Source organism: Cloeon dipterum, chromosome 1 (assembly GCF_949628265.1).
Source record: "Cloeon dipterum chromosome 1, ieCloDipt1.1, whole genome shotgun sequence".
NCBI lineage: Eukaryota > Metazoa > Arthropoda > Insecta > Ephemeroptera > Baetidae > Cloeon > Cloeon dipterum.
Genome location: NC_088786.1, coordinates 26,045,410 through 26,062,821, shown reverse-complemented (window position 1 = coordinate 26,062,821; position 17,412 = coordinate 26,045,410). Strand labels below are relative to the sequence as shown.

Here is a 17,412-nt window from a genome sequence, read left to right as displayed (position 1 = left end):
GAGCGATTTGCATGCATTGTGCCGCAATTTTCACGATCTGGGTTAGTGCGTTATCCGAGGTAATAAGCCAATCATGTCGCGCCGCCAGCAAAGCCTCTCCGTTTTTAATGAAGCACGCCTGCGACCGAATCTGGGGCTTCTTTGCATAACTGCGTCGGGATGCTGTGCGCTCCAATGCTCCATAAAACAATTTTTGACACGGCCGAAGGAATCGAAGCCGTAAAAGGAGAAAATTATAGCTCACCAGATGTCGAACCCCTTGTTTTGTTGCTGGAAAATGATGGCCAAAGTGAAAAATTGTTTATTTTGGCTCACTTATGATGCAAATATATTAAGGAAATTTATCTCCAACACCCACCATGCCCTTAAAAGTGCAAAATATTTAATTTATTACTCTTCCATTTATGTACGTTGGAATAATGGCATTTCAAATCAGAACTTGAAGTTGTAACCGTCAATCCATTCACTGAGAGAACTGGGGATCATGCAGAATTTAATTTGACGTTTATATTACTTCTTTTAAATTAACTAGAAAATTGATTGATCAAAAATTGATTTATGAAAACAGCGTGCAACATGCAAAGCAAAATACGGAATTTAATTAAACCACAAACGAATTCACTTAATTATGCTGCTTGAGGGTAAGTTTTTATAGCAGCTGAGAAAATGGTAGGAATTGATTTGCTTGTCACAGCGTTTGCAAACACAGTCCTAACTCGCATCAGAAGTGAAAGGTCACTTTTTGCAAATTAATTTATGAAAACCGTGACAAGCGAGACTCGTGAGCATTTGTATGTTGTAAAAGAAAGCTCCCTTCCAATTTTGGTTTGTGTTAGCTTCGGAGATTTTAACAAGCTAAATTTTTGTAAACAATATAGCTATTACACTGGTAAATGCAAATTTTAATTCTTGGAATAAATTCAAAAGACTATTTTACTAACCCGCCACTGAAATATTAAATAAGAAAACATTGACAAAAAACGTCTTGTGTGTTCTCCTGAATCCTGGCGTTATCAGTTGAGTCGCAACATCACTCACGGCCTTATTTATTTTGAGCCGTTTTATACGTTATTGGAATTCAAGCGCAGTTATTATTGGCCTGCGACTTTTTCACAAGCACGTCGAGCCAGAGGAGGAAGAGCTTTGGAAAATTTCCAATCCCGCGCAAGAAGTTGAAGTCACGCGGGGCGCTGCTGGAATTGCTGATTCAAGCTGCCGTGCGACGTGATGCGATTTAACAACAATGATCGCTTACTTTTTAGCTCGGCACCGTCGACTCGCGATTAAGAATTAGTGTGACATAACTGTTTGTGATTTCTCGCGACAAATTTTGCACGCATGCTACACTTATGCACCGATTAAGCCTAAGCGTTGTGCAATACGCAGGCGTTTAAGTTTCATTTAGGAAGCATTACTTGAACCACAATTGCAACTATGACCAACTTACTATTTTTCTATTCCCCCAGAACAATTTAATGCAACTTCCGGCAATTCTCATTCAAATTTATCTTGGGAGTTACATCATAAAACACCATGAATTGATTCCCTGACTTGAAGGATAAATATTTTATTTAATGGACCAGGTTTTTTTGTAGCAATAATTCCACAAACCTTTTTCTTGATCAAGATATTTTTTGCCAAGACGTTCTTGAAGTGCTGGCGGCTAGAAAGACGGTCTTAACCTGATTCCATATTAAATACCACAACATTATCCCAATAAAAATTTTACTGTTCAGGTCCATAAAAAAGTGAATCATAACACCTGCCATGCCAGGGAGGTGCATATAAAATATTAATCCTTCTACCAATGCGGGCACATCCACGAATCCATCCTCGCATCATCAAATGGAATTCCTTTCCTAGAAGCAAACACGCGAGTTGTGTTGGAGCCGCGCGCGCGATTGTGAATCCGTCGAGTTTGTAACGGTGACCGCCAGACCTACATATCGAACGAAATTTTCTGCTGCTTTTTCTCTCTCTCCGCTCCAGCTGACGAGAGAAGAAGAAGTAGTGAAAAGAGAAAGAGATGGATCGGTTTTTAGCACGTGAAGGCCGATGCACACCTTGCAAGCGTAAGAAAATCGTCCACGAAACAGTAATTTCATAATGTTCGTATTTATTCAGAGCCAGACGTGATTTCTGCTCGGCGCAGCGTCTGACTGACGACGAGTAATCACGGATTTGAATGGGAAAAGGATGCTGAAGGGGAATTTGCAAGGCTAGCCTTATGATGACTCTTTTTAGAAATTGTTGAATGAGTGGGCGCCGTTTGATTTTTATCGGCACACATGACTCACGTTCTTGCTCTCTGCGAATAATGGATTTTGCAAATTGCTCGAGTGGGTGACGAAAGGTAGTGCTTTACTTGCAGCTAAAATATGAACTGCTGGTCAATTTGCTTGCTCAACCCACACACTGCGATTAAGTCACCAAGTCACCATGCGGAAATAAAATTTATTGCTCATTACAACTACTGCTCTTAATGCAAGGTCATTATTTTGAGTTTTAAAAATTAAGAAGAAGAAGAAGATATATCATTTATTTAATAAATCAAAGGGCAAAATAGAATATAAGGAAAGATAAATTTCTCAAAATAGGGGCGAAAAGTTAAATAAAAATTTAATAAATAATATTAAAGATAAAGTTTTTCTATTGTGGCCAAGCTGCCCAAATTAACATCATTTGGAGAGCTGAGAGTCAACCTGTTTAAAAGATTTTAATGCCGTAAAAGACTAACTCATCTAATAGCAAACTTTTACCGAGCGGCATTGCACAGAATTGCGCCAAGCTTACATAACTGAAGCGACAATCACTCTCTCGGCGCCTTTTTAAAGAAGCGTGTGGAGAGAGGAAAGCTGCGCATTGAAATGAATCAGCAGCGGGATGCCACTTACTTAATTCGAATTAACTTGCCAAATTAGAAAGAAAGTGTCCGACTTCCTTCCTCCAGCGTCGCGTCGCGGGTTGAGCTGATAAAAATAAGTGTGCTAGGCGTCGGCGATGTTTTGTTTGTCCATGCATTGTGTCCACCAGGAAGAGAAATTCGCCTCCTTAATTGGTAACCCAAGTGAGCATGGGAAATTGAACTTTCGTGTTTTATTGTTCTGTCTCAATGCCTCGACTAGCCCACGGGCCAGCTTTTTGAAGTAAATAAGAAACACAGTGAAAAAGCCAAGGTAGCTTGATTGCCATTTCATGAATATCCAGGTTTATTGGGCGCGAAATATTAAATTATCGATGAAAACAAGGGTACAGCTATTTATGGTAGCAATCTCGGCCTTTGCCTCAAAACGCGACCAGTGTGAGCAGCCAAATAATCGAAGGTTGGATCCGTCTCTAAGACATCACGACAGGCCGCGGATGCTGCTTGAAAACAAGTCGAGCGCGAGGCTGATTTCGACCAAAAGGCAAGGACAAACCAATCCTTGAAATTGCGGCTCTCGTTTTTCCGCTCAAATGCAGATTTTTCAGCTGTCTCGGCTGACTTGATCAAAAGCTTCCGCTCAAATCACTCCGTTGATCGCTCCTTTTGCACACCTTCTGCACTCATGCAGAATAATTAATGCCTTAGAGGCACTGAAGTGCTGTTATGCTAATTGCGGACAAACAGCATGCGCATCTTCACTCGGCGTGAAAAATGTGCCACACTTCTTTCATCGCGGTTGTGAGCAGATTGTTGAACTTTTAATGAGTGCAGCACGCAACAAGTGCAAAAATCGTGCGAAAAAATGAGAACAAATAATTTATAACTTGTGAGCGACGAATAAGTCCAATTGATTTAGACAGCCAAATTTTAGATTTATAAAACAATTCAGTTAAAATTTAAAAAGTAATTTGAATGCTACTTTACTTGGTCCCTATTTTTATTGACGATGGAACTAAATTGAAGTCAATGAAAAGTTACTCTCATATTTTAGTTGATTTTTTAACGTTCCAAATAATGTTTATGGCTGACGCATCTCATTTAAATTAATCTCCACTCTGTATGCAGCGAAGCGAGGTGAATTAAACGCGCCAAGTGCGAAAAGTTGACAAGGGGAATGCAATTAGAGCGTACGGTCGCCTTGAATAAAAAACAAACGCGCCTGAGCGTCATCGTCGGGATCGGCACACGGAACCGGCGAGAGCTTTCATATAATAGAAGTTTGTTGTCTTTCTTTTTGCTACACATTATTCTTCTCGCGATACGGAGCTTGAGATACGAAAAACTCACGATCACCACGGCGTCGAGTGCGGAATTAATTGTGGCATCAATAAAGAAGTGGCCCCTGCTGGACAGCCTTGGGTGGAGCCGGGTGCAGGCTGGCCACACCCAAGTGACCTCCAACATCCGACGCCCTTTTGCTTGAAATCTCCTCAACACTCTTACTTTCAGCCGGCGCGTCAGGCATAATTGCACCGGATGAATTTTAGCGGTTCCTATATATAGGCTGTCTATTTGTGCGTTCGATTCCGGGCATGGCTTAACCTTTGCCGTTGTCACCTTGGAACACCAGGGATGTGCCCTAATATTTAATTTCGGATTATAAGCTACAAACATGTCAATCAAGAGTTATGGCCTGACTTGACACCAAGGCTGTTATATTCCCAGGACTCTTATGATTCGATATATTATTTTGATAGGTTTTCGCTAAAAGATTTTATTGTTTCTATGACACTTATGTTTATTTAATGGCCAGCAATAAATTGTGTTGAGTATATGCTAGCCTTCCTTTTAGGACCGATCTCAGAGTGATCATCCCCATCATAGGCAGATCTAGATTTGGGTGGTCAAGAATTTATGGCCTACTTTATGTCGCGAGTCATGCCCACACTTAAAGAAGAAAAGAATGTCGTCCTTCTTTATGTCTATACACTTTGAAAAGGTTCTCTGTGAAATATAAGATGTTTATAAGTAGCGGAAGTATGCCAAAATTCTGAAGCCCTTGTCGCTAACCAGAAGTAAAACCCAATTCGGCGATCGCCTTCGGAATAAATAAGTTGAGCTCATTTCACATTGCATTGCAAAATGAAACGGCCGCTCGCGGACATCCTGGCGAGTTTTTTGCATGCGTAATGAGAATGTGTGTTGCTTTTACCTCGTGCGCAAAGTAAGACCCTCTTTCAGTCAGACTCAATTATCGGCGGTCGAGAAAAATATGGTTCACCTCGGCCACTGTAGGAAGTTAAAATCGAGAGTGGTCGCTATAAATCTGCCATCAGATGGCCAGTCTCAACGCAAAACCGAACGCTGGCTGACACTTTTCTAACCAGGTTCTTTTCAAGGGCGTCTGCCTTTAATCAGCGGCGGCTCCAGCTTCTCTTTCAATCAGACGCAATTTCACCCCGGCTGTGCGAGTGATACGTATACGTCCATGCGAAAGGAGGGAATACAATAAAGTGCTGCGGCGAGTGAATCTCGGAAGGTGAAACCAGTTTGGCCTCATGAAATCCGAGCAAAAAGCCAAGTTGTCGCACGATAATCTGCACCGGCTGTCACCGCAACTGCTCCAAAGATGGCCAAAGCAAAAAGTGGACCCCATTGTTTCGTGGCCACTCGTGACACACCATGCTGATTTCTGCGATTGCGTAAAGAATGGCAGCGCTACGTGCGGAGCAAACAGATTATTGCCGCCGTGCAATTTGCAATTTTTAATTGGCGCTAAGAGGGATATATCGAACATAAAATGTTCAAATGCAGAAGCTTTCAAGAAGTCAAGAACAGAAAATAATGTCCGTTGACCCTGCAGTTATCTCTCTCAAGAATTTCCCATTTCCGGCAAAAATACCGAGCCGATTAAAGATTATTCGATGCATTAGTGCCATTTGCAGGAATTTCTTTTATCCTGAGGAATCTGCCACTTGATCAACAAAAAGCCGTATCAAAATTTATGGGCCGACAACAGCACTTGACAGAAGCTCTTCTTGAAACTTTAAGCCAACGCGTCGCCAGAGTTTGGAAATACACGACAGGAAGGGGTCAATCTCCTGGCAAACAAATTCCAATTTTCACACCGACACTTGCATGTACACACAGAATGATATTTCGGATCAGAAGTCCTTGGCTGCGAACAAAGGCAGCCTGAATACCATTCAGCCCGTAATGCACATATTCAAGAGTGGAGATTAGAAAACTCTCACTCTCCGCGGCCATTGAATTGTCACTCGGCTTCGTAATTTGTTGATTCAGTGATGACAATAATTCGTTATTAGTAGAAAACGCCTGGCGCGTCGTGCATTTCTCGGCTGCGCCGCGCGACATTGACTCGATCCATCACGAGGACCATTGGAGCCTCGAGTGTGCATACTTCTTGTTGTTATTGTTGTTCACGCTGGTCGTGATTACCATTCAATAGTAGGTGGGTGGGTGGCGGCGGTCCGAATTCAACTTTCCCTTCCAGCAGCAGCAGCTTTAAGAATTCATTAACAGAAACGACTTTTGGCTGGCGAAACCATGCCCAAAGGCCGGCATGAAATTATCATCCACGATTATATTATTTTTTGACCTTACCACGCTGCTTTGTTATCTCAAGCAGGCAATTTCCATACCAAATGCCGCTGTCGCTGCTGGATGAAATGCACGTTGCGCAGCAGCATTGGCAAACGAAGCATTTTTTTCTCAGCAGCGGTCACGTTCAACGGGTATTTTATTAATTTTGGCCGTCGTAAGCGCGTTCTTTCTCACACTCTAGCGCAAAACGAGAAGCGATTAGCATGCTAATTCCCGAGGCTCGCTAATTAATGAGAGAGATGCCACTCTCACTGAGGTCCAGCCAGAAATGTGCTTTCTTTCGTCGCTTCGTGACCCGTGCGTTACGTTATCCTGCATGCGTGAACGAGAGGTAGGGAAGACTTCCTTGTTTTTCTCCCTGTCAAAACATCTCAACTCACTATCGGCGATGAGATCACTTTTTAATGAGCTAAAGAAAAGAGAGGAGCGTAAATGAATAAACCAGAATTACAATTAGTTTTTTGTGCAAGGTGAAATGGAGGAGCGAGCGGGGAATGTTTTAATTCGATTTGAACACAGATTTTATTGACATTTAACTGTATTCAAATGCTACTGCGTGATTTGAGAATTATTCGCATTGTTTCTCACAACCTTTAAACTCGCTGTTTGCCTGAGTGCTTTAAGTGAAAGTAATCGCCTTTTCACAAACGCCGCCAAGAAAAACATTCCTCGAGTCCAATCGCCGAGCACGCCGCGGTGTTATAACAGTATTGGGCCAAGACACATAAACCACCGCACGTCATAGTAAAGCCAGAGCCCGGGCAAAGAATTTAATCCACATTTTCACGCTTGCTTGCTGCATCCGAGGAAATTCGCCATGCACAGTTTGTGCTTTTTTCTTTCCGCGCTGGTTGCAAAACACATTATGACGCGCCGCAGGGAACGTTGGAGAGATTTTACTCTCGCAGACTCGTGCATGACTCGATGAGCCGCATAACAAGTTACGTATGTGTATTCTCTCTTATTAAGTAAATTAACAATTCCACGTGTAGTACGGAAAAAATTAGCGATGCGGAGGCATTCTTCCTGAATTTTAAATCGAAACCAACGCGCGCAGAGTGAAAATTTGAAAGGCTGCGTTGGAAGGCGCTGAAAACTAATTGTTCGTGACGAGAAGAAAACTCTCGGCTAATCCGTCTAATTTTACGTTTTCCCATTTTATCGTCATTATTTCGTCAGAAATCCGTGAGGAAAAGAGTAGGAGATGATGTACAGTTGTGGCACTGGGAGAGGAAAATATGATTTATTTTTTTATTAAGGCATGCGTGCACGTGGTTTGATGGAAACGTCAAAATTACCGGTGATGATGATGATGATTGAAGACGGTCAACGCATTTTTGAGGCGGAGTGATTACGGGATTAAACTGCCATTGTTGCCACGCATCTCTGCTGCACAAGTGCTATGCACCTGTATAGGGATGGACACAAAAGGGTTAATTTAAGGAAATGCTAAAGTGTCTCCAAATTTAGAATGTTCCTTAGTTAGCAGTGTTCTTCTTGAAAAGAGATTTATTCTCAACGTAGTCGCAATAAAAAAATATTTCGAAATTTACGTTTTACTCTTTATAGGAAATGGAACGTTCTTGCTCCAAACAGGAGCCTTTTTGCTTTGACTTAATCCGGTTCTGCAATCCTTGTAAAGGGTAACGGACAATTGAACATTTCTAAGTAGAAACGTTTTTATCGAGCTGGTGTGAATTAAAAAAGAAGGCCCTGGCTGCGGTGCGACGACAGCTCACGGTGTTCTTGTGGCCGTCTTGATTCCCTCAAGAGCCGAGAGAAAAATCAGAAGCGCACACTGCGGTGAGGCAAAGGTAATTTACCCGCATTGGAGGTCAAGAACACGCTCGAATCGAGTGGCTTACCAAACCCTGGCAGGGGCTGTTCACTTTCCTCGCGCACTTTTCTTTCAATTATTTTCCCAGCACAGCACGGCGGCCGATTACACGCATTCTCGAATTCCCATCTCGATCTCTGCCTCGGACGCTGGCTTTAATTTATGGTTCCATTATTATTTGATTCGACTCTGCCGCCTTTTCTATCTTTTTACCATTGTTGTCCTCAGCTCACAATTGTATACATTCTGAAAAAAGTGTACTCTTATAATTTTGACGAAACTATTCGAAGAGGTCGTTGCTTATCTCAATTGCTAAGGCCATGAGAATAGCTTGCTCAAAACTAGAATTGTATCCACTCTGAGGTTTTTCTTAAAACAAACAAGGCTCAAAACTCGTCTTTTTTTCAACAGTGCGCTTTTGAGCGACGGATAAGCACTTCTCATTTCTCACACTGCAGCACGACTGCACGCTATACAGGCATTTGAATTCGGAGATCGTTGGTACATTGTGACGTAAGCCGACTTCTTTACGCCGGCCGAGCATGACAAAATTTATTATTTCGACGTTTGTTTCGAAAGTACTCGCGTATTTGGTAGTGTCTCTGTACCAATTAAATGTGCAGCCTTCACGCAGGGATTCGAATGTTTGTTCTTCGAGTGTCGACAAAATAAAAGCCCCAGAACACCGCATTTGTGCTTTGGAGGCCGACGAAGGGCAAATTTTTGCCTACGATAAAATACAAATCCATTCAACTATAATGAAACAGAAAGAACTTTACTTAGTAAGTGGGTTCAAGCAATTGTTACTTTCAATATTTTATTGCTCTTTGTTTTCCTCCAATTTATTCAAACCGCAATAACACTCAGTGTTTTGCAATTCCAGCAATACGCAGATGAGCAATATTGAGTGGAATAAACCAATCAGTTCAAACGATTGCAGAAGAATGACCTGCGCAAAATCTAACGCAAACAAACGCACTCGGCACGCGTGCGTTCGATAAATTTCTCTAGCACGATTTACCTTGGAACGTCCGCGTCCGTCAGTCCAATTGCTCTCGCTTTACAACACTATGCAACACACAAAAAGATTGATGCTAATGACCAAGCCGCAAGCAGAGCGATATGCATTAATCAAGAGGAAAGCTGCATACAGGATGAACTATTGCAGCCACTTCCAATCTTCGTCGCTTTGTGTGCGGAAGAAAGGTGCTTCGGACGTCTCAAAATAATAATAATAATCCCATCTAGCAGCGCAGCAGTGTTCAATTCAGTGAAATAAAAAAGGCCAGAGCAGAGTATTGTACTCGCGGTGCTGGTGTTTGATTGAGCTGTTTGAGTCGAACACATCTCGTGCGAGTGACTCTTGGAGCAGCTCGTGTTTGCCTTTCAATGCGTCCAGCGCTGTAGATTAAATTGGACTCCTTCCTTAAGAGGGTTGTTGAACCAAATGCCGCGCGGTCGAGACCTTGCCCGCTGAAAAGTGCAACAGCGCACCGTACGAATCGGAATTGGTGCGGAGGACGCGTGATGGAGAGCTCTTGGCTCCAATTTCAGTCCACGCGGCGGTGTAATTGCCAAGAGAGCTCGGCTTTTGTTTGCCCATCACACCATCTCGAATCGCAAATGGTAAATTAAAATACTCAGAAAATCCTATTAACTTTTAGTACGTCCAACATATTGGTGCTGTCCACTCCAGTGAGAAAAATTATCCCTGTAATAATAATTAATAATTGCATCTACTGAGGAGTGAGAGTTGGATAGTTATATTTAATTGAGTTGTTTTAAACTGCAGCCGAGCTTTACAAAAGCAAAGAATCCTTGAAACGAGACCATTACCAAATTGCATTCTATACATTTGAGATAATTTCCCTTCAGATTATCTAACAATGGCCGGCTGAGTGATTTCAACGACGGCCTAGCAAAGTAAGTCAGTCAGTCGGCTAAAAAACAATAACGATCAACCGCGCGCGCACAATAACAAATCCGCCTTTCACTCTCATTCTCTCCAGCGGCAGCAGCAACATGCTCATATTAAAACCAATATTTTTCCGTCCAGCTCCAAGCTCCAGTCTCAGGTCTGTTACACAATGTCGAGCAAAGTTTATCATGTGCACACGTCGCAAGAGCGAATCACGCCTCGCGCACAATAAAGTATAATTACGCCGGCTTCAGCATCTAAAAGGCAATTGTTAACCGTCTTCATGATGTATGTCATGTTTGTGTATTGTGCTCTGATTGATATTGCTTTACAGCCATCGTTGCCTCACTTGCAAGGGGCTAATTATTTGGTCTATGCAACCAGAGAGATGATGCTCCATGTTCCAGATTCGAGTATGATACTCTCGTAATCAGTGCGGCACTATTAAAAAGCAATAAAACTTAAAATGATTAATAACGACTTAGGCCATTTCTGAATTGATTTTAATTGCGGCTCATTAAAGAATTTTTAACTACGAAATTAGAGGCTTTAAGCAGGCCATCCATCTTAAGCACAGATATATGCTGTGCTGGAAAATATACAATTTTCTGCTCGTTAAACTCGAGTGTACGATATCTCTCGAACTGCAGCATGTGTTGGCATCTCCCGACACGTAATTAATGATGCCTGTGAAAGGCTGTAATAAAGAGATGGTCCAGCCAGCAGCAGCGAGCGCATCTTCTCTCGCGACCCGCAGTGCCAGTGGCTACCGTAGCTGCCTGAAAAGCAAATAAATTTACAGCTAAACGCTCACAAATTCCCCTATAGCGGACATGAGGCGGGCGGGCGGAGCGCATTCAAAGGGGCTGTGTATGGCGTAAATCATCGGGAAATCATCACATGCATTTAAATGACCGGCTGTGTGGCCTTTTATGGCGGTAGAACTGAATTATTATCATATATTGTGCCCCGTTTCTTATTCCGCCGAGCCGGGCTTGCAGTATTCGTAAAATCATATTTTACTCCTGACGCGCATTCCACGCAGCGTGGCCAGGGTTGGGAGAATCAACTTTCAATAAAAGGACAGCAAGTAGGCTGCTGCGTGTAATAATGTAATTTTACCGTCCTTTTCATTTGGATAACATCTCTTTGAAACTTGCCGTGCGCGCCTTTTCAGTCGCGCCTGCATTGTTCTCTATTATGTAAAGTGAGCGAGCGCCCTTACGGAGAGTTTAATGACTGAACGCTATAATTATGGATTTTCTCACTCCGCACTAATTACACACCTCCGAGACTATTCTATTTAATGTGATAATTCTGGGAGGAAACATTTGAAATTTTCATTAAATGTAATTGAATAGAAAAATTTCTAATTGAGTCAGCCCACTCTGCAAGACAGTAATAACAAAATACATATTAAGCGAAAATTATTATTTGAGCTTAATGAAACTTTTAGTCGTTAAACTTTTTTATAAGAAAAATCTACGATTTCAGATTTAATTATTTGGGTGTTTTACAAGCATTTTGATTTCTTTTCCACTATATTTATTCAAAAGTTTACTTATTTCATTGAAACATTTCACAAAATCTGATGCCATTGTGTGACAAGCAACACCGATATCAGTTGAATTTTTTCTCTTAATGAGTGACTTTCTCAGGTTGGAGTTAAATTTTCCTCTATTATCATTCGAACGAAATAAAGATTCCTGTCGATTCTGTGATGTTTTGTCGTTTTTTAATGATGCGACTCATGCGACAGAATGCAATAAAAATCTTTTTTGGAGCTTTGGTCTTCATTAAGGCACTCAAATTACAAGAAAAATAACTGATCGCATTAACCACCCAAGCAAAGAGGCCGCTGAGGATCTCATTAAAAAGCCGCTTTACTCGGGTGCATGGGTGCACTCGCTCACTTTAGTGTGTAATTTAATGGCTCATTTTGTATTCGAAACACATTCTCGGTTGCCACCGCGATGTCGGTTAGTCCGTAAAACATGCGCCTAATTTAATAATGTGTGCCTTTGTGGCGCATCCCGCCAGAAATGAATAATTTCCCGCGCGGTCCTCTAACTGTACTCGAACGAAGGCACGATCGCCCCGCGTGTCATTATTTAATTTTTGGCCTTTCCACGTAATAATCGAAATCCGTAATAACACATCAAAGCCTCGTCGAATTATTTCTAGTGAATGAAAGACACGATTCTGGGAACGCGTCTGTGCACTTAATTGATATGCTCGAAGTGCATATAATTAGTAAGGAGCGGCGATTATCTTTTTTACAACTGTGTGTATGCACGTATAGTGTGAGCGTTGGTTGGAAAATAGGTCGATTGCTTCTGCCCCCGACAAGAAAGTGTCAATTATTCTTGCTGCATCGTATTTGGCCGCGCTCCAATCTCGGTTATAAAATCTCTCCGTGCATGTTCATTCCTTTTATGCGGCAGAAGCGAACGAGTTTGTTGTCTACAGATGACACAATTCGCCTTGTTAGTCTGAAAAATAAGTAACTCTAATAAGAGGACAGTATTTTTTCCGCAAATCGTGTGTTGATTGAAACTTATCAGTGTAGATAGAGATATAAGATTAATTATTTAATTTTTACCCGTAAACACCTGACATTTTAAAAGTTTTAGAGTAAAATTTAATTATATTAAATAGAAAAATTAGGCCAATTTTTATAAAGAATATCGCAAAAATTGTTTTAATTTTAATGGCAAAAAATGACTGGTAATTGACTGCTGAACATGCCGCATTACAACAATAATTCCCTTTTTGAAAGGCATTTTGCTCGTCATGTTTTTCGTACTAAACGAAATGTCGTTCAGTTCCAAAGAACACGGTGTAGAAATTCATTGCACGCGTGCGAGCATTGCTTTTGACGGTTAAAGTGGCGTCATCTGAACAGCGGATTCCTCGCGAAGAACATCGCTGCCCCTGGAAAAAGGCATAAAACAAGGCGAGCAATTAATTCCGACGCCAGCATTCCCATGTTCGATTGTGGTGGCATCTCCCATATCCCATATTGTTGCACTACTCGCCTTTCAATTAATTCGAAAAGTGAGTATGCGTGTACCGCGTGCGGGCATACATTTCCGCGATTGCTGCAGCGGCGAGAGGGACACATTCCGCCAGCTCAAGTCGTTTTTCACTTTCATCGCGTAGAGTGACACCCGAGCCTCGGGTATAGATCACTCATAATTATGATGAAAAGAATAATTGCCACTTTCCGTGAAGCAATTTTCGCACGGAATCGTGGAACTGTTAAAACGCTTGGTTTCTGTATTCCTTCTTGCGCGCTCGTTTGCAAATAAAAAGGCCGTACGCCACGAAAGGTGCAATTGCAATACGTAAATTGCCCTGAGCTGCCGCCGGTACGCTCACCCGCCGCCGGACGACCTTCGCTCCACGTCAACTTGCGCTGCACAGAACACATATAACTCTCACAGTATATGTGTATAAGCAGCGGGCGGGTGGTTGAGTGGGTGGTTCATTTCTGACTCGGCTCGGCTGCTGTTGCCTGCTCTAATGCCTCTGATAATGGCCAATTATGTCGGTGTTCACGACGCCAAGATCGATGAAAACATAAGTCGATGTGAAAAATATCACATTTACTTTTTTCCAATGTGAAAGGCGTCGAAAGGCAGAGGTAAATAATCGAAAATCCTGTTGATCCCGAAATACGGCGAACGTGACTCTACGGAAAGTTACTCACAATCAAATCATTCAATTTAAAGGTTGGATGGCCGCACTTTCAATCAATCACTTTCGTTCACACTTGCAGAGAGAGTTTTTTGCCCCCTATGATCCGCTTGCAGGCGCAGGATCCATTCTCAACGGTCCGGTTTTGTGAGCAAATGCGTCACGCAACACTAGCCTTATCCCAGGCCGGCGAGATTGCCCCCGCGCGCCTTCTCTAATAAATCTCGAGGCTGGACACTGTTTAGCCGACGCACCGGAGGAGTGACACGCGGATGTGACATATCACCGACGACACCATAAATTAAAGGCATGCTCCATTGCTCTGTTTCGTTCAGTCCTCGTGTGCTGTCTGCCACTTAATCCCACTCGCAGCCGAACACGAGTTGTGCATTAGTAAAAACCGCCTGCTCTTTTAATTCCAGCAAACTCGCAAAAATACATATTTGAATAAAGCGCTCTCTTATTGTAAATTGATAAACAACGAGTCATTGAATTATTTATGTGTGCGCGGCGGAAAAAGTCCGAGCACGCGGTCACGACTCGCGCGTTTTTCATCTCCTGACGAATGGCAAATGAGCCCGGCCGAGATCGAGTTAATGGCCTATGGGTGGAGTGATTGACTCCGGCTCGCATTGCGGTGCATGAATAAATAGCCGATTGCGTGAGCTTTTCTCTCGTTTTCCCTTTTATTTTATTATTCCCGCGCTTTATGTATATTTGCGTGCATTAAAGTCTATCTCTCTTCCTGGATGCATGAGGCCGGCGTGCAGTATGTGCGCTTTTATGACGGGACTCTAAAGGCCGGACGGCTCCCCGCTGACTTCTTTTTCTTATGCGTTGGCCAAGCGATGAACTATCTCACCGCGAATAGATGCTGGCTGATAATGCAACCTGCGCCGGCTACGATGAGCCGCATTGTGTGCACTTTTGCACAATTTAATGCTCTCGGATTCCATTAGTTTGTTGACCCAACGGCTCAGTGGAGAGGCTTTGCGTTCACGGACAGCACAGATTTTACTCGACTTTTAGTTGATTTTATATTCTTGTTTATTCTTGCAACGATCAATAAAATAAATACATTAAATATGAAGATTTAAAAGCAAGAAATGGCGAACAGCACAAGCAAAATAAAGCTAAATCGATCCTTTACAAAGTAATATCACTCCGCACTGAGCCGCAAATTAAAATTCAGCGGTTTAGTAATAACCATTTGTAAATAATATCACACAATCCAGTTTTTTTGGCCAAAACCAAGTTCCCCAACGAAAATGGCCACAAATAAAGCGTCTTGTGACAGTAATTATCTCTTACGCTCCAATATTTTATAATATTTAAAAAAAAATTTGGCTCTTAATCCTAATTTTTTGCCACCAAAGAGTTTTTACTTACTGATTTAAGACAAAATTACTGTGTAAAGAACGTTTTACTGGAATTTTGCTCCTGGGAGCATAAAAAACTAAATTGACCAAGAAATTACACAAAGCTCACACAATATAATCTAGGAAATCAAATATTTTATTAAGAACCCCTGGATTAAAACTGATTTTTTTCGAATTTTCAATAAAATGGCACGAAAAAAGTTGACTTTTCCCGCAAGCTAACTGAAATTTTGAATCTAAAAGTCCCGAAACTACATTAACTACTCCGTTCTAAAAATAGAATTTGTTGGATATGTGTGACTCCGTGTTGGCCTGACCCCAAAAAAGGCCGGTGGCCACAGCATGATAACGAAGACGAAAAATACAATTTTCCGGGCTGGCCATCATTCATGCAGTCGATTAAATTCGTCAGTTTGGCTGGCCACTCATTTTTCGGCGGCTGACGATTTAACGGCTTGATATCTCCTTTTACATACCCTCGCGGTTGTAAATCAAATTTAGAAAAAGTAAAACACCGCTAGCCTTCGCTTACTTTCTTCCCATTAAAATTAGTTCCTGTACACGTTAGAGAGGCACTTAACCCTAGGTCCACGCGATTGCATATAAGAGTCGTAAATCAATTAAATTTTCCTGTTTGGTTTCAGAATGGCGGCCGTGCGCCGAGAGCCCACGGACAATGACCGCAGCTTCTCCGACGACGAAAGCACCCCGTTAAACAATGACATCTACAGCGGAAGGTAAATTAAACCGAAATACACATGAGTATCCTTTTGATTTTTTTCGAATCAGGTCGATAGCCCTTGTGGCGAGTGCGTGTTTGAATTTTAGAATGGGTAGAGATCGAATTGTGCGGCGCTTTCCTCGCCGCCACTGTAACGATTAATTGGATAAAATAATTCAACGGCACGGCCCTTGAGTTATTCCTGTTGGAACTTTCGTTTGTCAAACAGAGGAGAGACAGCTTTTTATGCATTACAAAGTGTTATTCAATCCTACGTTTTTGAGGAAAGACGAGGAAAGTAGCACACGGCGCTCGCGCGCGTCTCTTATCGCCTCTCTGGAGAGGAAATAAACTGACTAAAACGCACGCGGCATTGTGTTTGCGAGCGTTTCCCATTACATTTGAGACGAATGAGTGAATGTCTTTTATCGCATGTCACTCATTTGAATGGAAGTGGAAAGAAAGTGCGGTACGCACAGTTCAATTGATTCGCTGCGTTAATATATCTTAAAATAATTTCATCTCTGATATTTTCTCATTATGCGCAGGCCTACATTTAAACCGATCGGCACCATGACTTCATCTAGCCGATTTCTTTTTTACGCGCCTGTATAAGGAGCTATTACAGTTTTATTGCTGCGTTTCGAGATTGAACGGTAAATGGATCTTGTTAGCGAGTCTGATCGAATGAACGATGCTAGAGGAACAGCAGTGTAGGTTTCAAAATAGCAACAATAGAGAAAAGTGAAATATGAGGTACATTCTGATTCGATCTTATTGGAAAGTTTGACGAAGAGAGTCGTAAAAAATAGAATTGGTCGTAGTTTTGATGAAGCGTGACTTTGGCAGTCTCACCAATAATTCGTTAGATAAATTTCATCTGCGTTGTTAAAAAAGTTAAGACATCAATCATTCAGCAAACGCGAAAGAATATTAAAAGTACCGATTATATTGTGATTAATCATGGTGTAATGCTTTTTCAATAAAAAAGGACAGTCATTTTAGGTAAAATTAAACGATAAAGAAAAGAGTTTTGAAACGATCATATTTTTTATTGTGATTATCCATCATTCAGAAAAAAGACAACAATATGGAATCTAATTGGTTTTACCTTCTGTTTTTATTGGCGTATGTACTTAATTTATTTCCAACAAAATGATATTTTCTATCCAACCAAAACAGATTAGCGTGGCCAGAGAGCTTGCGCAAGCTTGATTCGATTCAAGTAAAAATTTATTGCAGCGCGTTTGAAAAGTAACGAAACATTTATTACATATTCATTGCACAGATTGCACAATAAACTTGAATTTACGACTTGAATTAACGGGATCGAAACTCAATTAGGAATAATGCGGTGCGTTGAGCAAG

At 41.7% G+C, this 17,412-nt stretch overlaps 1 protein-coding gene across 3 annotated transcripts in view; it reads left to right on the top strand.

Annotated features, from left to right (window-relative positions):
- The window catches only part of kkv (hyaluronan synthase-like protein kkv), a 33,217-nt gene that overhangs the window by 5,769 nt on the left and 10,036 nt on the right, over window positions 1-17,412 (top strand). For all 3 annotated transcript variants that reach the window (XM_065497098.1, XM_065497097.1, XM_065497099.1), the window contains exon 2: window positions 15,968-16,060. In XM_065497098.1, the coding sequence (XP_065353170.1) occupies window positions 15,969-16,060 (92 nt within the window). In that variant the 5' untranslated portion in view covers window position 15,968. The remainder of the gene's footprint in view (window positions 1-15,967; window positions 16,061-17,412) is intronic.